The 21,566-nt window shown below is 45.0% G+C and overlaps 3 protein-coding genes and 1 non-coding gene across 6 annotated transcripts; 3 read left to right on the plus strand and 1 right to left on the minus strand.

The window, feature by feature from the left end:
- The first annotated feature begins 49 nt into the window (after window positions 1-49).
- On the plus strand, window positions 50-21,519 carry LOC117135119 (unconventional myosin-IXb). 2 transcript variants are annotated; one of them, XM_033295137.1, is made up of 9 exons: window positions 50-343; window positions 9,452-9,900; window positions 9,992-10,209; window positions 15,881-16,167; window positions 16,319-16,906; window positions 17,596-18,300; window positions 18,826-20,485; window positions 20,549-20,706; window positions 20,774-21,519. In XM_033295137.1, exons 2-9 carry the CDS (start codon window positions 9,491-9,493, stop codon window positions 21,017-21,019), a joined length of 4,272 nt encoding a protein of 1,423 aa, XP_033151028.1. In that variant the 5' UTR covers window positions 50-343; window positions 9,452-9,490; the 3' UTR covers window positions 21,020-21,519. The 2 variants fall into 2 exon arrangements, with proteins under 2 accessions (XP_033151028.1, XP_033151029.1); XM_033295138.1 differs by lacking the exons at window positions 50-343; window positions 9,452-9,900; window positions 9,992-10,209 and adding an exon at window positions 11,723-12,776.
- On the plus strand, window positions 10,270-11,142 carry LOC117135122. 2 transcript variants are annotated; one of them, XM_033295142.1, is made up of 2 exons: window positions 10,270-10,495; window positions 10,556-11,142. In XM_033295142.1, exons 1-2 carry the CDS (start codon window positions 10,433-10,435, stop codon window positions 11,033-11,035), a joined length of 543 nt encoding a protein of 180 aa, XP_033151033.1. In that variant the 5' UTR covers window positions 10,270-10,432; the 3' UTR covers window positions 11,036-11,142. The 2 variants fall into 2 exon arrangements, with proteins under 2 accessions (XP_033151033.1, XP_033151034.1); XM_033295143.1 differs by having other exon boundaries at window positions 10,270-10,483; window positions 10,556-11,141.
- On the plus strand, window positions 14,772-15,777 carry LOC117135123. Its single transcript, XM_033295144.1, has one exon. The coding sequence runs from the start codon at window positions 15,206-15,208 to the stop codon at window positions 15,617-15,619; it is 414 nt and encodes a 137-aa protein (XP_033151035.1). The 5' UTR covers window positions 14,772-15,205; the 3' UTR covers window positions 15,620-15,777.
- Window positions 14,814-14,885, minus strand: Trnad-guc. Its single transcript has one exon. It is a non-coding gene; the product is annotated as a tRNA-Asp (tRNA).
- Window positions 21,520-21,566: the final 47 nt, after the last annotated feature.

Here is a 21,566-nt window from a genome sequence, read left to right on the forward strand (position 1 = left end):
GGAGCAACTGCAACGCTGCAGATTCTTTCTTGAGGTCGCCCCGTACGGTAGTGCCTCCCGACCAGCGCTCTCGGATCTCGATCGCCTGGAAATCTCGTAATCGCCTCGAAGTGCGCGTAGTGAATTGTGCTGGTGCTGACAGTGTAACGCTTGATAGAATAATAAATAATAAGTATTGGAGTGGGAGATCCACAAAGAAATGTGGCCAAGCTACCATAAATAAAGTGCGGATTTGAAACGAGACGATAAATCTATTCCCGAAACGGGCACGCAATCGAGGGAATTCGAATCCACCTTACGGTGTACGCTTGCTTTTGGATAGGTTGAGGTTCCGCTGAGAGCGGTAAGTACGCAATTACCTTCGCCATCGGCAAGGGTCACTTCGCAGGCGATTTATGTGTATGTGCTGTGCTGTGCTGGCCCGGGGTCTTGGTTGTTTAGGTGTTGGCGTTCCCGCTGGGCGCCCACAGCACTTCCCAGTACCCCAACCTCGACCATGACCATCTGACCATCCCCAGTCATGACAAATGAACATGTTGCCGCGGCATGATCAGCGGTCCGCGCATCTTTCCTTTGATTGAATTGAAATATCCACAAGATTGGTGGTGGGACTATGGACGCGGGGTAGCCGCGGTAGCTTGCCTGATTTGAGTAGCACCAGCAACTTTTGTCATTCCCAAAAAGATAAGGGGCACGAGAGGCAGTTGGTACTCGCACGTAAAAGCCAGCTCCCAGTTGCCAGACATCGAGTCCTTCGTGTCGTCGTCGCTTTTTGTCCATTTGTCCATTTAAGCCACAAAGAATGCGAGGGGTTGGCTTTTGTATAGCTATGGTAACCTTCTTCTGGTTAGCTTTCAGGCTTAATCATTTTATAATAAGTACTGTGGTTGTACCCGAGTGTTAAAGTATTGGCATATATTTGCTTAAAAGGGAAGTTTTTATAATAATAATAATAACTTTATCAACCATAAACCAATAGGGTAGCAAGACCTCTAAGTTCTTGACAGCTTTCATTAGAACCTTTGAAGCCGTCGATAAATAAGCTACCGCAGTAGAAATTTACTCGTTAGCTTCCTTTGCGGATTGCGTGTCTGGATTGCACGAGATTCCGTGGAACCACCTGTGGTGCGAAAGTGCCTCGATTGTGGACCCGCGAACAATTTCATTTCTGCGGATGCAAAGGGTTAAGTCTTACCCATTCCGATTAGCTGGCGGACGCACGATTCCACTTCCTGGGAAGATAAATGGACGCCAGAGTTTGATGGAAAACTATCTATTCAGCACGCACCTAGAAATAATTTGGAATATCTTACAGAAATTGTGCCATATAAGCCTTGGGGCATATGCAACAACTTAATTACTCATAATTTACACGAACTATGAACAACCCCTTGGGCGCATATCTTCAAGATCTGAATATGAATGCTTTTTCCAGTTATTCAAACTTCAGTTCCTACCAGTCGGAAACACTAATTAATTTATATTTGTAAGTTGATATCTTACACATCAAACTTAGCTGCCAAACTCACTGAACCGAAACCGAGATTTTCACCCATACTGCACTCCCAAAAGATGCATCATTTGGTATGGAATGATATGTGTTGGTGATCCCCCCAAGCTTGCACCATTCCCAGGCTGTCTTCCCTTTCAGGGCAGACCTTATCGACCCATCCCAACATTGTGCATCATGTATTGCAAATCGTTGGACTGATGGGAATACGAATACGAATTCGAATGCATCAATGTCAGCCAGACAGACGACACTTTTACATCTGTCAATCGGACGCAGTGCCTCCTCAGTAGATGTAGATACGTATGTACCCAAGCTAATCTCTCATAAGTACTTTATACTGTTGCTCTGTAAAGTATTTCACTATTTCGCTGCTGAGAGAAAGACGTTTTCGTTTCACATCCGTTTCGCTTGATTTTGATCAGATGCAATTCAATTTACAATTCACTTTCTTCTTCGCAGACAATGCGATGCAGCAAATGTTGCATGTACGTACGAGTATAACGTTCCACTTGGCTGACAGGCGGTGTTAGACCTCCGGTTTTTCATCATCTTCAGCCGTTTTTGTCGCCATCCGCTTACTGTATCATAAACATTCATGCCAACTTTTTGTCTTCATATCCTCACTAAAGGTCTCTGAGTTCACTCATTCGTTTTGTTATGAGGTTGAAAGAGGCAAATTATAGTTAATATAATATCTAATGAGTAATGATTATTATAAGGATATAGACAGGATGAAAGTTCCAAAAAACTAGATTTAGATAAAAACCCATATATTGTTGTTATAGAATCACATCCTTAAAACACAACAAATAAATGTTGAAATATCAGTCCATTAACATAAATACAGACAACCTTATGATCACCCCTTCAAAGGTGCTCACATCTTCGGGCTGAATCCTTGGCACTTATTCCTCGTTTTCGCTGACTGTCGCGATGCGGTTGCCACCAGAAACCAGTTCCTGAGCTCCCTGTCCTCGACGATCTCATGAGGTATTTGTTTGGCACGACATTTGCTTCTTGGCCGGGGTGATGTTGTGCTGTAGCTCCGCCTTCGACTTTTCCATGGTGGCGATGCTGGTGACGATGGCTATGATGACGTCGTCGCCACAGCACCATCAATGTCCCTGTCCATCCCACCCCACCAGTCCACGGATCACATCATGTCGTCACGCAAACTTTAATTCGTTCATTAATTCTGGCGGCAAACGGTTAGCCGGCTCGGTGGGCGTGGAAGTAGCTGGAAGTGTTAATTAGTTGTTAGTGTCTCCGCCTGCCCGTCGAGGATATATACATACTTAATGAGCGCCACTGCAGCTCCAATGTCAATCGTGAGTGCCTCTGCCCAGTGCGCCCAGTGCCCAGCCAACTGCTTATTAATCTGTCCAGATAAGAGGGAAGTTCCATGCAAATGGACATCGCAACTGAAGATATATCAACTAAAAATGCTTTTAGCTTCGGAAATAAATTCTATGTATTTTATAATGTTTCTTTGGTTCTAAGAAGTAAGCTAACTTTACTATTTTTCGGTGGTCATCCAACCCTTGGCTTTCAAACCCATGCTAAATTTCCGATCCAAAAACTTTTCAAGTACTTGGATCGATTATTTTTAACCGCCGCTCTTGCCAGGTGATTTCCATAATTGTGTAAATTGCTCGAGTCGTCGTTGCCTCGGTGTGTTGCGAATCAGCATTTCCACTTTTGAGAAATGCCTGTTGTGTCTGCGAGGGGCATTCACAAATTAGTGACCGAGGAACTGAAACTGGGCACATCGATCCAGCGACCAATTGCAGAACCCTTGCCAATAAATTCTTACAAGCAATTTTGACCCAGGTCCAGCGATCCGCTGCGAAATGTGCAGGTGATGCGAGGTGAGGTCCAATCTTGGAATTGGGCCCCGAAGCGGCAGTATACTGCAAGTGCCCCCTCCTTTGCGCAGGATCCACGGAATCACCGCCAGAATCTGGTGTGGGTGGGTGTGCAGCTGTGTGTGCTGTCAACTGGCAACCGGTGATCCATAGTGCCCATGCGGAAATGGTGGCCAAGGGTGTGCAATTGCATTGGCCATATCCACATCCACATCCATGGACATAGCCATAGCCGTAGCTCTTTGGTCATGGCAATTGCGATTGCATTTTCTTTATCGCATCCTGCACAAATTACGAAAATATTTCACGTTCCTCGGGGTTTGGCCAACTTATTTGTATGTGAGGCTGTGCCGTTGCCTCCTTGGGTCACTTGCCCATCGAACGTGTCCACATTTGTTTTGAGCATCTTTGGCTCCATTGAGGAATTCCTGCTCCGATCCTCGTGCTCTTTGACTTGCCGCGTGGGAGAGATAGATAAATATATATAAGCATCCAATAGAAAATACACCCATAGCAGGTTACTTACTAACTTATCCAGCTTGGTGGCATATTCATGGAAGTCTGCATCTAATATCTGGCTATTTTTATGGTCTTTGTGCTTTAGCTTAAAAAGTTACAATCTAGCCTCTTAACTCGTTTTTTGCACGCACATTCTAAGACAATTCATTTCGATACAAAAAATGGGAGTAAGCCACTCAGTAATTGCAAACTGGTTAAACCCAATTGGGTCGGGATTAGTTAACCTAGAATCATATATGGTTACTGCCATTTAATAACTCATTGTGAAAGAAAACGCGATTAATAGAAAAATGTAATGCAATTATAAAGGAATCTACCCTGTCAAGATTGAGAATGTTTCAGTTTTATTTCTCATTGTTAAAACCAATTGGTTAAAGTGTTTGAACATCAATAAATACTTAATTAAAATAGGCAGTTTCGAACAGCAGCTATAAATGTTACAACAGATTCTAAAACTAATAAAATCTTTAGCACTTTCCACAAATAAAAGTTTTTTTTTTTTAACAATGCCTTGCGGACGCTTGGAAACCCACAATTAGTATTAAAACTCAATCGTTAAGATTCCGCTGATTGGTTTGTAAGCCTGTGGCTCTTAAACAGCTAGGATCCAAGATCAGGAGAAGCCATAGGTCAAGTTGGAGCCATCTATCTCGATGCCACAACTGACTGATGATGGCTTATGCAACAGCCAAGTAGTTCTGCAATTCATAAATATTAAGTGTCGGGCTTTAAAAACCCAGAGAAGTCTCGTCTAATTGTTTGCCTCCTTTTATTGGCGACCATCGATCGATCCAGTGCCAATGCCACTGTGCAGCGCCGTCGGAATGGCGAGGACAAGTTTTTGTGGGCCAACCACGATCGTGATCTTGGCCAGGTCCTTAGCGGGCTACACGTGCTGGCATCCACGTCCACTTCCACTTGCATAGTGATACGAAACGATATTGCGTAACCTGCACGCGACAAGAAATTTAACGCAATGCGGATAGATCGATGCAGGCACAGTGGCGGTCAATAAAATAGGTTCATATTATTAATTTTAATATCTCGTAAAATATGGAATAGAAATCATTTTCATGCAAATAGAATTTATCCCTTATTTTGTCTCTTTTGCATCTAAAGAAGTTATCTTAGAATATCCCTGCTCAAAAATACATTTTCAAAGTTTGATTTAATGTATATGTGCATGTACCTATTGTTATGCCACGCACTGTACCTGGACTTAGATCGATCTATTATGGAGCGATCGTCGTGCTTCCAATCGACATTGCTGAAGTCGGATTTAAAGCTGCGAGAGATGTGCCTTGTTGGGACCTAATGCAATTAAGATTCGATTAAAAGTTTTCACACACCTTTCGTCGTTTGTGGATGGTGTGTTTGTGTGTGTGGATGGCGGGGCTTGGATGTCAGGTGTGCCAATCCGGGATTGGGATGGAGAATGGAGCTGGACTCCCACATAAATTAGCACGTTACGTGCCGTCGAGTGTGCTGCCGCTTTCCGCTGTGCACTTCCTCATCCGTTTCCGCTTCTGGGCATCTGCTTAGAACGCGCGCGATGGGAGCGGGACCAAGTACTTTCCATTTTCTGGGATCCACTTCCAGTTCCTCCACCAGATCCTCAGTACCCGCCCTCGGCCACTGGGCTTGTTCGTGACCGAAACCTTAACGTCTTTTCCTTGGTCGCTGCTGGTTCTTTGTTTATGGCTGTGAAATTCGCAAATTGAATCTTGCACAGGTTGAAGACCAACTGCCCCTTTTTTTTTCTCCCCAGCATCTGGGGAACACAGCCTGCTGAGCTATGCACACGTAATTATCCTTAAAGCCAGAAACGTGACGATATTTGCAATTTTCATGCATTTAAGTTCCGTTGAAAATGTTCGGCAGGAATGCGAATATTAATGCCGAATGCGAACTCAAAGCGGATTCGAATTTCGCATACATTGTGGCTGATTCGCGGGATAAACCACTTTTTTTGCCTTTTAACTGAGGGACGGGTATGGTTTTAATTGTAGCCCTCAGCAGAGAATGGAGTTAGCCATTATATGACCGACTATATAGGTTAATTCGGGAGTATTATGTAGATTAACCAGAGGTCAGCTCATTTGATAAGTATTCCTACTACTTCAATTCAAAATCGGATTTTCAAGATATTTTCCAGATACTTTCCAGTTGTTATTTACCATATGCTTGCTTGCATTGCAAACACAGTACTTCCCACTTTATTCTTAATAATAGTTGATAATTACCAAGAAAATCACATACGAATGCAGATATCGGTCTTCTTAGAAAATTATGATTAATGTTCTGAATACGATTAGCAGTAAGGATTGGTTAAATTCTGCTGGACAATAGAAGGACGCAGACAATTGGGTGGAACAACGGGCAGAACAAACGCGATTACCAAATCAACGAGAGCCACAACCACATGGCATCCGCACCAAAATTCATTGAGTTTCGACTGCCTTCGTCTGTCGACTCGATTCGCGAAAATATTTCTCAATGTCTAACCCGAGGCCATGGCCAAGGAGTCGTACGGATCTCCAACGGTCTACCTTCGAACGTCCAGACCCTGGCCACCACCACCTATTAATCAAAATCTCTTGATCTACACAAATCCGTGCACTGCAAGAAATCGCGAGTCAGACGAATATTCAGCCATGGGAAGCTGGCAAAATTGGGTGGCTACAAGATTTCTTGAAGTGTCGCCAAGTTCGAGGACAGCATCCACATCTGTAGCCCCTCCACGTTGATGGACGACCAAGACGCCAGGGCTACGACTTTGACTCCACCGAAAACTTCGTGTTTTGGTACACAGATCAACAAACTCTTTCTTCTAATGGAAACCTAAGTTTCATTCTATATTTATGTTTGATATTTTTTTAATTTCTTTCTATCCCAAAACACTTTTAGTACTGTGTATTCTATTACCTGCACTTAACTCGTGTTTAGCTTGAGGCCCAACCCTGTTGGGCAGTGTAACTTTTGGTGGAGATTGGCGGGGGCGGCGCTCGACCCTTGGCAGGGATTTCATGGAGTTGGGAGCAAACATGCGGTAAATCACAAAAGCGAGCCACGATACCACGATGCGATAGCAGCTGTAGTTTGTTGGGCGCTCGGACTAGGCCTTGAGTTGGACTTACCGCCCTTGGCTCTTTATTAAATTAAGTTAAATCATGTAATTTCCATGTATCGAGTCAAAAGTGCACTTCTTACTCGAGGGAGGAGTTCCAGAGCCCGAGAATAGGGCTACATTCTAGGCCTGCAATCAACTGCAGGCCTGGGAAATTGCTCAGTCGATGCCTTCAAATTGATTGTAAATGTTTGCCCAGGCGATTTTTAAGTATAGCTCAAAATGCTAAACATTGCCAGATATTCAAGTTGTTTTATAGAAAGATTAATATATCTTTCTGAAACAAGAAATGGATTAGAACTTTGAAGAACTACAAATAAAGATAGGTGCTTCTTTCAATCTTTTTTAAGAGAAGATACATAATGTTGACCGTTCTTCATTATTACAGCTACTGTTCTGCCAGAAGATATATCTCACCAATGTGAACTACTTCCCACTCGATATGAATGGAGCTGGAAGAAACATTTCTATCTGTCTGAATTTTAGCTCACTTATTAATTCATAGCTGAATTCAGTGTACGACGAATGCTGATTTGTTGAAATGTCTGCGAATGCAAATTGCCAGCGGCCCCCCACATGGAGAAGTCGATCCGCTGGGCAGGAAGGGTGCTCCCTTTGGAAAGGTTTTCGGCTTGGAGTGGAGCGACCCACAGCAGCGTTTGCCTTCCCACTTTACAGATTGGAGTGGAAATTGTATATCGCACTGGTGGTTAGAATAAATAAATTCCCGTCGGAGCAACGGAGCAGCAGTTAGACGCTACCATTGCCCAGGTATTCCAGCGAACGGGTCTAGACGGACCACCTCCATCTGCATCTGCATCTGCTGCTGCAACTCTCCAGCTCTCCAGCTCCGCACAGCCTGCATATTTATGAGATTTATTTTATTTTATGCGATGTCGCTACCTGATACTCCGATATACTCCACGCCGGCTCCCGCTGTCCGTGTGCATTTATTAGATGACATATTTTATTCATTCTAAAAGGACCGGCGAGCAGGCGATTAGCCATGTTCAGATAGCCAAATTGTTCCGGATGGAATGGCTGCCGTTTTCGTTTCCGCTGGTTAAGCCGATTTATGGCCAAACATTTCCTTCGCCGTGTTATCCTGTCATTTGGGTTGGTGAAATGAAGGGGAATTCGCGGGAAGGTGGAGCCAATCAGCAGCAATATATTGACAAAATCAAAGTACTAGATTGTTGGCCCTGTGGGAATAGGCCTTTCACGTTAACCCCTTCCTTCGAAGCTACTTCTCTCTCATGTTGCGTAATAAACCACAAGTGGCTCAGATATCTCAGATCTCAAACAGACTTTTACAGGCAGAGAAAATGGTCACTTAACGTAGAATTTTCAAAACATATATTAGAATTTACTGACATTTAGTTAGTAAATAAGTAGAAATAAATCATTAATCACATTTTGAATTCAGATATAATTCTGATAAAATTATAGCTTATTTATAGTGGTCAAGTATGCATTTTTTTTATTAAATTTATCAATTTTATCTTGACCAAGAATAATTTCATTTATGTGCCTTAACTGCGAGACATTTTGCTATCTAAGAATCCGAATTTTTGACCGATTTCCGCTGAAGCTTTTTCTTTGTGTTCGAGAGTGACTTTAATCAAACGCCGCCGCCCGCTGTGTTGACATTGAAAAATGCCGACGCCAGCGGCCTGGTCTCCGATTTCTGCTGCCGATGGCGGCCACATGATCCTCCACACACGTCCAACACTTTATGACAATCATTTGAGTTAATTGCCAACGGGCCGGGTGGATCTCGATGGACCACACGGCGAAGTAACCGCGTGTGGCGTAAATACTGCGTCTCATTCGGCCAAGCAACTCATCTGTTTAGCCGTACTTGCAACATGTTGCATGGCGTGGCGTCCCTGGTCCATCTTGGCCAGCAGCCCCGCCCCCTGCCGAGATCCATACCCACTCCCAGACCCATACCCAGAGACCCATCTGAGTTGGGCAGTAAAAGGCATTAGCGTCCGTGTCTGTCACCTTCGTCATGGTCACGCTAATCGTGGTAATCGGCTGCGCCAATAAACCGACAGGTTTATGGACCTGCAGACGCGGAAGCCGGCCTCCTGCGACCAGACGCATGCGTACTTGATTTAAAAGCAATTAAAATGCGAATTGATGTCACGATCGATTTTTCACCAGTCTCATAGAGCGTTGGAGCTAGCCAAATGCCAAAAGCAGGCCAAGTCCCCAATCCTACTTTCGCCAGATTGAAAAGATCCAGCTCAATTCCCATTTGAGCTTTATTTCGTATCAATCAAATATTTATTAATAAGCTGTCTAGCAGGAAAGAAAGATTTTGTAAGAAATTGTGTCAATTAATGCTGAATAGGTTAGCACAGAGGATAACTAACTTAATATCATATAATACCATATACCAATTGTTATCTGCCGTTTCAGCTGTTGACCAGTTGATGGGTCGATCAGGATGAGGCTGCTATGTTGCTGCCGGACCAGACTTATGCCGACTATGTCGTGGGCCGCCACCAGTTGCTGACCTACCACAAGAGCAGGAGTCGCGGCTTGAAGTCCAAGCTCCAGCGATCCAAGAGCTCCGATGCCAGCAGCAGCAGCTACGAGCGAACGGCGGACTTTTTCGAGAATATACCGGACTTCCACGGCGAGTCCCTTCCGACCTTTCTCTACAGTCCGTCGGTGGAGCAGGATGCCCAGGCCAAGGGCGATGAGGTGCGAGTGGAGCGGGAGGATGAGGACGAAGAACAGGATAGCGAGAGCACCAGCCAGAGCGACGACTGCGAGGACGACGATGTCCTGCGACTGTGCGAGGACTTCCTCTGTCGCCATCGCATGCGACCCGATTTCTTCTGCCAATACCACAAGGCAGTCAGGTGAGCCATCAAGTGATTTGTTAACTTTAATTCCATAAAATGAAGTAATGTTATAAAATGATAACAATTATTATTGTTTTCTCGATTTCAGTTCCACAACACCCTCACCAAAGCAAACGAAAACCTCAACTCCCATTGTGCAGTGCAAGTCGGCATCTCCGCCAGGAAAAGTGCAATCGGACATAAAGGACTTCAAGTCCAACAGGACGAGTGCTGTGGTGGAAAGGTTCGCCAAATTCTCAGCCATTTACACACTCCCAGTGCCCAAGAGGAAAAAGGCGTGCAACAAAACCACTGGAAATATCACAGGTAAAACTAAATTACTCAATTCATTGTCTAAACAAATGTGTCTTTAGTTTCCCGTGACATTTCATTGGGTCACTCCCCTTTTTTATCAGACATTATAATACAAATTATCAGAAATTTTATAGACCATAGACATGACACAGTTTGGCCCGATTTTAATATATATTAAAGTGAACGGCATAATCAGCAGTTTCGACACTAATTTCGATTAGCTTAGTACGTGAGCATGTGGCTCTGGGAGCTTAAAGTTTTTCTAATCGTGTGGACGGCCTCCCAGGTATATATACCTGTAGGTTTATAGCTTTTTCTAGGACTATTTAAATAATATTGACAAATGTTGGACTTACAGTGCTGGGGAAAGAATTTGATCGGTCGATTTGAGTCGATAAATGGTATTGAAGGCGAAGAGGAAACTCTATTCACTTGTTCATTGCGGCTCGTGGGAAGAGAACGTATGTTGAATGGATCGGTTATGCACCAAGTCGACATGGACGACTCCTTCGAGGTGTGGATGGATATTCTGCACTTCAAGAACGGAGAGTGGGCTCACGGAAATATCAAAGTGCGAACGAAGCCTTGCGATTGGTTCACAAACTACTTTGGCAAATACTTCCTGCCATTGATCAAGGATTCAAATCTACCGCCCATTCAAGAGATGTGTGTATTCCCAAAGGGTGAATATTATTTGCGAAATACCAAGATCGAACCTCAAAACTGGCCGCCGATTTTGTATCGAGGCCTAAACCAATTCAACATTAATTATGTAAGGGATGGCAAAAGTACTGGCGGCATTCAATTTGTCATTGACTTGGAAGATACAAAATTATAGCCAAGTCATATAAAAAACGGGCAATCAAAAAGTTTTCTTGTTATAAATAAAATTCTAATTCGAAAAAAGCGGGTTTTAATGGCAAGCAGTCGCCAGTGAGTAAAGGGGTTAAACAAGCAGTGCCTCTCGACACCCATTGTTCCTTAAGCAGTTTTGACTGCTTGTGTCTGCGAAGCGGTTATAATGTAATCGATAACACATTCGACAATCGCGCGCATAGCAGTTTGAACCGCAACATTCGGCTACCGTTATTTTTAAAAGGCATTCAACAATTTTTGTAGCTGTGAATAAAAGGTAAAGTGCAAATTGATTTGAAGAAAAGGTTTGCTTATCCTTATAGTTAGGGAGTATTTTTAAGGTCATGTAGTTGTGTTTTTGTGAAACGCCTAGGAGCTATGTAAGCACCTTTGTGCATCTATGAGAATTCCATCTGCAATGCTGTGGGAATTGCGAAATGCAGCAAAGCAACAAACAATCGGTACTAATTATCACGCGACCAGCGAAACGAGTCGAGATGGTCGGCGGGCGGAGGTTCAAACACTTGACCTCATATTTGAGCAACTGCACGCATCTCGGAGGGTAGAGCCTTTTACCTGTTAGAAAAGCTACCTGGCCGAGCGGGAGAGCACGTAACCAGAGCTGAGAGGCCCGACCCGAGATCTTAGGGAGCTGCTCCCAAGCAGCAGAAGCAGCGATCAGTCTGCCGCTGGAGTTTGAATCGTTCGCATCGGGTGCTCGCGTTTGAATGTTGTACGTGTAACTCAACCCTCTCTTTCTCTCGCTGGACTGAAAACCGAGTGAAACGGTCGCACAAAACCCAATTAAAGTTTATAATTAATCGGCGAAAAGGTCACGCTGGTCGAGAGTTGAAAGTGCCACCAGCGAATTCGCGGATCTAGTGGATCGATCTGAAAACTCCAATCCATCTCGCTCCGTGTGGCTGTATACCGACTGGCGTACTGCGTTCGTGTGTACCTTCGAGGTATCGAGAGGCATCGAGGTATCTAAGCGCACATCTACACTGGGTCTGGCTGCCTGTTGGACCTGGAGTTAAAGTTGGAAACTCGTTTTTCAAAACCAAAACGACGTAAAAAAAGTCTGCACAAAACGAGAAAATAAGCGCGGCCGCGAAGAAAACAACAGCAGCAACTAAAGCTAAAAGTGGGGGGGAAAAAATAAAGCACAATAATATAGGAAAAGCAAAAGCAGATCCAGAACCAAAACCAAAACCTGACGGCCAGGCTTCCAGTGATTTGGTTCGGTTTGGTTTTTGGCCGTCGCTCGCCCTTCTGCATTCTTTTCGCTTGTTTACTTATTTTCGTGTGCTGGGCGCTTGCTTCACTTGTTGCAGCTGCACATACGTTCGCCCAAACATATACATACATATATCCCGCTCGCAACATACGTATGTATATATATTTATTCGGACTCGGTTTCGGGTTCGGTCTGTATGGCATAGATATAGATACGGTGCCTGCCAGAGCCTGTGCGGAAAACGAAAAACGAAATACGAATACGAATACGAAAACCTGTTCCTCCGGCCATTTGCGAGTGTATCGGTGGCGGTGAGAGCCTGTATACGGAATTATTCAAATAAGAAAATCGCCGTCTTGGTCGTCGTAGTCGTGGCCACACAAATGTTCAACAACGATGGCCACATTGGGCCTGTCAAAAGTCTTCATACTGGATAAATACTTTACCGAATTGCAAAAATTTTGGGAGACGGAGAAGAAGCTGCAGGGTAAGTTGGACAATATCCCTGTGAGTAAGCTATTCCACCAAGTGACAGGAATTTCGAGTTTGTTGTCCAAGTCTTTTGTATAGGGGTAAGGCAAATATTCATCAGCATCTTCAGCATGAAGAGCACTTCTTGAACATAAACAACTTTCACGGTAACAAAAAATCCAATAGATTCGTTTGGATAATAAAGTTATTTGCTTAAGCAAATTTATTTAGTAATTTACTAACTTACGGTTGAAATGGACAATCATTTATATCAAGTTTGTTGCTTAAGTCTTTTGAATGGTTATAGATAAGATGTGCGAATTTTATAGCATCTCATTGTAAACGCAATTAATCCAATATGAATTGCTTATTATGTTTTTAAAAGCTCACTGTTTTTATTCGAATATGCCCATTTCCTTTTTGAACACCAAAGACATATCCGACTGAAACAGAAGCTTAACTTTATATTAAGCTTAATGGTCAAGCCATTTGCTTGATTTCTTTTCTGGACTATCTGTCCAGAGTGTCAGTTGATTGGTTCTCGACTTACTTGTCTTTACCATCTTGGGCTGCCTGTTTGAGTTTTTCAATCAACCTCCATGAGCATTCGCAGTCGATCGCATTCATATTCATAATCATCGGCAATAACTACAAACCGAATCCGCTTATATGGATACCTGGTTGTATGGGTGTCGCTTGCCTCTCGACTTGCAACATTTCATTTGAGCGACGCGACTGTTCTTCCACACCAACCTTCTCCCCTCCCATGCCCCTGGGCCCACTAAAAGCAGATAACTTGTGCTCGGCGACCAGTTTGGGCCAACTTGGTTACTCAGCTTCCACGAAATTTTGTCGCCCGCTCCATGAAAAAAAGCCCAGAGAACTGAAGCGTAGAGGAAAAGCCCATAAAGCTAATTGCTAATTACATTAATTTTAGTACATTAGTCTAGTTGGTGAAATTATCACCGATTAATTGATTGAAAAAGACACTCGAAATTGTTCGCTTGACTTCGATGGCAGACTTTTCTGTACCTTTTTCTGTGGCTTTTGTCTTATTTCTTGAGTGCAACTTTGGGCCACGGAAAGCACTAAAAAAAAACCAACATCAAAACTGGTTTCCTCTGTCTGAGCTCAAGTCATCAATGATATTGTTTTTTGTATATTGTCGACTCTGATTTTGTTATAAGCCTTCCAGGCTGCCTCTGTGTTTTGGCTCACCGATACATAATACATAGGTCGAAGACATACCTTTGGTAGTAGTACACTTCATCCAAGCTTTTCTCCGTTTTTCATTAGCTAATTAGCTTGATTTCCCGCTGAAGGCTGTAAGAAATAGTAGACAAGTTTCTGAAACGCATAAGCTTAATAAAATCTTGTTAGCTTGTCAGCGTTTTCGGTTTGTTGGGCTGTAACAATGACCTCTCGGCCCTGTTTTGAAAGTCTTCATAAATCAGTTGGCATTATGAGCTGTTCGTCGAGTCTGCCCATTGATCTTCTATTCTGGATGTACACACGTCTTTGAAATTTTGTATCCACCTGCCGCCAATTTGTGTTTCATCTTAGCGCTTTCGGTGTCTCTATTTTGCTTTAACTCCGGCGAAATTAGTTCATTAACATTTTATGTAAATGCTGACCATCTATATCTATTAAAATGACTTTTTCTGCTCCATAGGCACAAGCCTACCAAAGCAATTCGCGTGCACAAAAGTCTGTTGGCCCGGGCGAAATTAATCGGTGTGAATTGATTTTCGTTGTATTGAGTTGTTAATTAGAACTAATTAAATTCCTTTTCGCCATAATGAAGATTTCCATATGGTCTGCTGATTATATGTTTTTATTGGTTTTTTTTTTTTTAATTTAAATCTTAGAAAGAAAAGCACATCCCTTAAACATGTGAAATATTTTGCAACTTTGGTTAAACAAAAAGATGGATACAAACAATACAATTTCAATGATCATATTGCGCATTCTTTATATAAATTTGCAAGAATGATATTCAATATTGTATTTTATTTACATAAATGAGCTACAAATATAAAAAAAAATATCCCATCTCCCCGACGGGGAATTGAACCCCGGTCTCCCGCGTGACAGGCGGGGATACTAACCACTATACTATCGAGGATGTTGAGCTCTAACTGCCAATAGTTATATTTCGGATTCTTCGGTGTTCTCATTGCAAATTATTGTGCTAAGAATTTAAGCAAACATAAATAACTTATTTTTGGAAAATGTCTTAAATAGCTCAACTTATCAAAACAATAAATAAAATCAGAGCAAACCACCCAAATATTCAAAGGTGTCTGTTTTTTTATTTGAACCTTCTAATTTATCACACTTTCCTCGAATTAGCAGTCATTGTTTGCACTCTTTGCCAGAAATTTCATTGGGTTTCAAGAGCTTTCTTTTTCTCTGTTGACTTTCCAATACATAAACTCGTTAAATATGATAAAGGAACCAATTCCTGAAGTAGACATGATGATGGTGGCCAAAAATGCAGAGGCCCATCGGCGGGGCATCTTGGGCTTTGCTCCCCGGATCGGATTGGTCAATGTCGACTACGACGATCTGGACAGGATCGACAACTTCTATTTGGAGACCCAGAGGTACCGGGACTATTACCGCGATCCGCACAACATTCTGCACAAGCCGTCGCGTTTTCTGCAACATCAGGGAAAATGCGCAATTAAACTGGACACCAGTGTCCAGAACTTGACCAGGCCGATCCGTTGGGTCAAGGAGAAAGTGCCTGTGCTCTATCCTCCTCCAAGGGACACTGACATGATGTTGGGCACACCGATATCATCCAGGATATTAGGCCACTACAACAAGTCGACTTGCTCATCTTTTCTTCATTAGACAAATTGAATTTTATGCGATGGCAGGCGAACTGAGATTCTTTGCGAAGTCTTTATTACCCATTAAGTTGAATGCACTTAGTGGTCAGAAAAGGCACTCGCAGATCATCTCAGTTTATCTGTCAACAAAGATCAGAAAAATCAAAAGTAATAGTTGACTATTAAAATAAATGTTTGAATGATAAACAAGACTATTTCATTTTTTCGCCGATGTTCTAACCAACAGTATAATTTAACAATAACATTATACGCTTTTCTTCAGATGCATCTTCATCCAACGAGGCAGTTCATCTGCAGCAGCGGCTCAAAAGCCTGAGCACCGAATTGGTGACTCTGCGTAACCGCCTGCATGTGGGTCATGGACCGGGTCAGGGTCAGAGCCAGGGTAATGGCGCGCAGCCCGTCGCCCCAGGTCCCAATGCGGGTCCCAAGGCCAACAACTTTGACCTAAACGCATCCAGTCCGAATCTCAATCTGAGCTCCAGCGGCGCAGGACTTTCTGCCAGCGCAGTTCAGCAACACACCAATGGTCATCACACGACATCGAAGGTAAGTTATTGAATAAAAACATATAGTACTATATACTATAGTATGTATATACAAATATTCTATCGAACTGTAAGAGCTTGTTACGCAACAAGTTTGTCCACATTCGATTTCCTTTGATAAAGATGTTTATTTCCCTTCACTGCTCCTACAGAATCACAGCTTCAGCCACACATTGCCTGCGAACTCAGGCTCCGGCGGAGGAGGTGGCGCTGGAGGCGGTGCGGTGGTGTCGGCGAGGAACACGTCGATTCCACATCCACTTCCGCACCAGCTGGCCGAGAAGCCGGGCCTGTCGCATCAGCAGAGTGGCAGCGGACATGGCCAGTCCACCGGGACACTGCCACACATGAGCGGCATGGGAAATATCCTGGGGCCAGGTTCCCACTCCCATGCACCGGTCAACAACAACAGCAACAACTCCAACACGCTGCCCATGCGCTCCTCCAACTCTGGACACCTGGGTACCAATGGCGGAGGCGTTGGCCACCATCTCAGCCACGCCCACAGCCAGCAATTGCCATTCATCCCGCAGTCGAAGCACACAAATCCCTGCCAGAGTGTGAAGACTCTGCCCTTTGGATTCGGATTCTCCGAGAGTCAGCAGAAGATGCAGCAGCAGCAGCAACAGGGCAACTCCTCGCCCAAGGACATGCAGGATCTGATCCATTTGTCGGGACCGCTCACCGAGCACGCCGTGATGCGAACGCTCCAGGCCCGCTTCAACGAGCAGCGGTACTTTGTGAGTATTAGCGGGATCCGCCTCTGCGAATCACTTATGTCCACACAGAGCAACATAAACCATTTGGAACCGGTCCCTGAGAGACGGGTCTACAGCAATTATTCTGATAGTTTGTCATTAAAAACCAACTCCGTTTGCACTCAGCCTTAGATTAACTACTAATTTCGACAATTACTTGGCGGAAGGCCGAGGAAATCGATATGATCTAGTCGAGGGGAATAGTTTGACAGCCGGTGTTGCGGATGAGGTGTGAGCACATGAACAGACCAGGTGGGGCTTGGATCGGGTTTTGCACGTTTGCTGGTAGTGTTTACTCAAATAATGGGACGGAGATTGCTAGTTTTTAGCCACGGTCTTTCTTTATCCAAGTACATATATCTCAGAAGATCTTATCTTATTATCTTATTATCTATCTTATAAAAGATGTTATTTAAAACTAATTTGATTATGTTAAGTAAGCACTTGAATTTAATACCATTTCGTACAGAAAGGTTCTGTAAGCAATTGGATTTGAACTAGAGTAAATAAGATTTTGTTGTTTTAAGATATCAAATATCCTGCGAAGTATCTTTGCTGAACCCATTGTTAACTCATTTATACATTTTCTTCGAATTTCTTGAATGACCCCCGAAACTTTTGACTCACCGGGTTAATTAATGTACTATCATTTATCTTGCGCGGTGTTTCAGACGAACGTGGGTCCGATCTTGCTCTCCATCAATCCGTACCTGGACGTGGGCAACCCGCTGACCCTCACCTCCACCCGCGCCATGCCGCTGGCCCCGCAGCTGCAGAAGATCGTCCAGGAGGCAGTGCGTCAGCAGAGCGAGACGGGCTATCCGCAGGCCATCATTCTGTCGGGCACATCGGGCGCTGGAAAGACGGCCAATGCGATGCTGATGCTGCGCCAGCTCTTCGCCATCGCCGGCGGAGGTCCAGAGACTGATGCCTTCAAGCACCTGGCAGCTGCATTCACAGTACTTAGATCCCTGGGATCGGCCAAGACCACGACCAACTCGGAGTCGAGTCGCATTGGCCAGTTCATCGAGGTGCAGGTCACGGATGGGGCTCTTTACCGCACCAAGATTCACTGCTACTTCCTGGACCAGACGCGCGTCATTCGTCCACTGCCGAAGGAGAAGAACTATCACATCTTCTATCAACTACTGGCTGGTCTCAGTCGGGAAGAGCGCCAGAAGCTCCACCTGGATGGCTACTCGCCGGCCAATCTGCGCTACCTGCGAGGAGACATCGGCCAGAACGAGCAGGAGGATGCGGCGCGGTTCCAGGCGTGGAAGACCTGCCTCGGCATCCTGGGCATCCCATTCCTGGACGTCGTTCGTGTCCTGGCCGCCGTTTTGCTGCTGGGAAATGTTCAGTTTATTGATGGAGGGGTGAGTAAAACATTAAACTTGAACCTTAAAGGATATAATTAAAAGTTCTTGACCATTTGGATATTTAAAATTTTTTTTTATTTTGTATAAATTACTTATGCTTAAATAATTAAGATTTTATAAACTCTGCATCAGTTTTAAAACTGATACCAAAGCGTATGCAGAGCCACCTATATTTCATTACAACACTTTACCGCCATCTAGCGGAAATTTTAAGTTTTACGTTAGTTTCTTATTATACGCTTGGTATACTGATGCTTCATTGGTGTGATGGTCAGAGTGCTGGCATTCGAATCCATTCGCGCGAGTTCGAATCCAATTCTGGCATTCATATTATAGAATGCGAAATTTCTTGCGCTGATGCCATATTCCATACGTCACAAAAATGGAGGTAATTTACGACTGATAAGCCGTGATCGACAAAACAATCTGAGCGAGAAATATATTTTGATTATTTTATGATCGACTACGAAGTTATTAACTTCTATAAACGTTACCTAACTAACAATTTTTCGTACATTACAGGGTCTCGAGGTGGATGTGAAGGGTGAAACGGAGCTGAACTCGGTGGCCAGTCTACTCGGCGTTCCGCCGTCTGCCCTCTTCCGTGGACTGACCACCCGTACCCACAACGTTCGTGGCCAGCTGGTGAAGTCCGTGTGCGGCGATGGTGATGCCAACATGACGCGGGACTGCCTGGCAAAGGCGCTCTACTGCCGCACGGTGGCCACCATTGTGCGGCGGGCCAACAGCTTGAAGCGCCTGGGATCCACGCTGGGCACCCTAAGCTCGGACTCGAATGAATCGGTGCACAACCAGGCGGATGTCGCCTCTCAGCACGCCTCCACCATTGGCGGTGGCAATGCGGGCTCCAAGTCGATGGCGGCCCTCAATAATGCGGTGCGCCATGCCACCTCCGATGGCTTTATTGGAATCCTGGACATGTTCGGCTTCGAGGAGCCCTCGCCACATGCCCATCTGGAGCACTTGTGCATCAACCTGTGCGCCGAGACCATGCAGCACTTCTACAACACGCACATCTTCAAGTCCTCCGTGGAATCCTGTCGCGACGAGGGCATCGTTTGCGACACCGAGGTGGACTATGTGGACAATGTGCCCTGCATCGATCTGATATCCTCGCTGCGAACCGGTCTGCTCAGCATGCTGGATGCGGAGTGTTCGGTTAGGGGCACTGCCGAGAGTTATGTGACCAAGTTGAAGGTGCAGCACCGCAGCTCCACTCGCTTGGAAACGAAACCCACCGCCGAACCACACGATCCACGCATGTTTCTCATTCGTCACTTTGCCGGGCGGGTGGAGTACGATACTACGGACTTTCTGGACACCAACCGGGATGTGGTGCCCGACGATCTGGTAGGTGTCTTTTACAAGCACACCTGCAACTTTGGTTTCGCCACCCACCTCTTTGGCTCCGAGCTGAAAGCCCTGTATGCTCAGCAGCAGGCTCCAAGAGGTCTGAGCTTCCGGATCTCGCCCACATCACACTCGGATCTGCTAAACGGGGACGAGCCGGTGTCCACGCTGACTCAAGATTTCCACACCAGGCTGGACAATCTGCTGAGAACCCTGGTGCACGCCAGGCCGCACTTTGTGCGCTGCATCCGGAGCAATGGAACCGAAGCTGCCGGCAGCTTCGATAGGGCTACGGTGGTGCGCCAGATACGATCCCTGCAGGTTCTGGAGACGGTCAATCTGATGGCCAGTGGGTTCCCGCATCGCATGCGCTTTAAGCAGTTCAATGCCCGCTACCGTATGCTGGCCCCATTCCGCCTCTTGCGTCGCAGCGAGGACAAGGCTCTGGAGGATTGCCAGTTGATTCTGCAGTACGCAATGGAGCAGCCGCCAGTGTTGGATGGCTCGGTCACCCTGGCCTGGGCTCCTGGCAAGCGTCATGTCTTCCTTAGCGAGGGCATTCGCCAGCACTTGGAGCACTTGCGCACCGAGATCAGGCACAAGAGCGCCACCCTGATGCAGGCCACCTGGCGAGGCTGGTGGTGGCGCAAGAAGATGGGCAGTGGCGGGCCCAAGCGCTCCAAAATCCCAGGTCTTCAACAGGCGCCACTGCCGAACAACAAGACCACGCCGAGCTCCGCCGCACAGAGCAAGGCCGCATCCTCCACAATGGCCGCCCTTGCCGCTGTGGCAGCTGCTGCTCCCATTTCTGGTGAGATTCCCCCACGGGTATTCCCATTCTCCGACCAACTAATCCGCAAACTCTATGATGCAGTACCACGCCTCTCGGCCAAGACAACGAACCTGGGCATTGGAGGCACTGTGGCCAGACCAAGGCCACAACCAATTGCTGGGACTCCTCCACCGGATCCGCAGGAGAAGTGCGACCAGAAGATCATACAGCAGACCTGTAACCTGTTTGGACTCGATTTGGTGAGTGTTTTCTATTATTATTGCTTTCTTGGTAATATTGAACTCTCCAACTACTTTTATTTAACAGGAACGTCCGCCGCCAGTTCCGCCGTCTCGTTCCTACACGATCACCGGGAACTCGAAAATAAGCTATCCCCAAAACCGGGTCATGAAGATGAACTTTCCAGAGGAGGGACAGTCGGAGGCGCCGCAGCTAAAGAAGGGCGAGGCGGTGACCGTGGTGGGGGCCTCCACCGTTCGGGGTCACCTGATGGTGGAGCACAAGGGGCAAAGCTTTCACGTTCCCTTCCAGTTCATGACACTCAGTAAATAAGGACTACTGGTGGAATCTAACTGGTTATTATTCCATTTGGTCTGGTCGAGGGTGTAAGAATTTAAGGGATGGGGATATCTGGCTCTCTTCGTTTTCAACTCTTCCTGATTTTAGACATCCCAATTCTAAAAGACTGTAAATATTCCACTTGGTAGATTAAATAACAAGCATTCTGTCTACGAAGCGCATGCTAACTGAGGTGCTCTAATTGGCCCCTGACTAACTTAGTATTATTATTGTCGCGTTTATAAATAAACGCCAATCGATAGGTTGTAGCTTCAATTACATACCCACAAGTGCCAATCAAATAAGTTCTTCCATCTAATTCATAAGTATTTTACATGTTACTGAGATTACATTATTTGCCGTTAAGTAATTAGTTAACTAAGTTTCAACAACGACATTCATTTATTATTTTTGAGTTCACTAAAGAATTGTGCATTTTATTAGACTAAGGTTCATTTCGTCATTCAAATAAACGAAGCATGCATTGAAATATTTATATTATCTTTTATTACATAAAAAGGCGATGTTTTTTGCAAAATTA

Source organism: Drosophila mauritiana, chromosome 2L, assembly GCF_004382145.1.
Source record: "Drosophila mauritiana strain mau12 chromosome 2L, ASM438214v1, whole genome shotgun sequence".
Lineage (NCBI taxonomy): Eukaryota > Metazoa > Arthropoda > Insecta > Diptera > Drosophilidae > Drosophila > Drosophila mauritiana.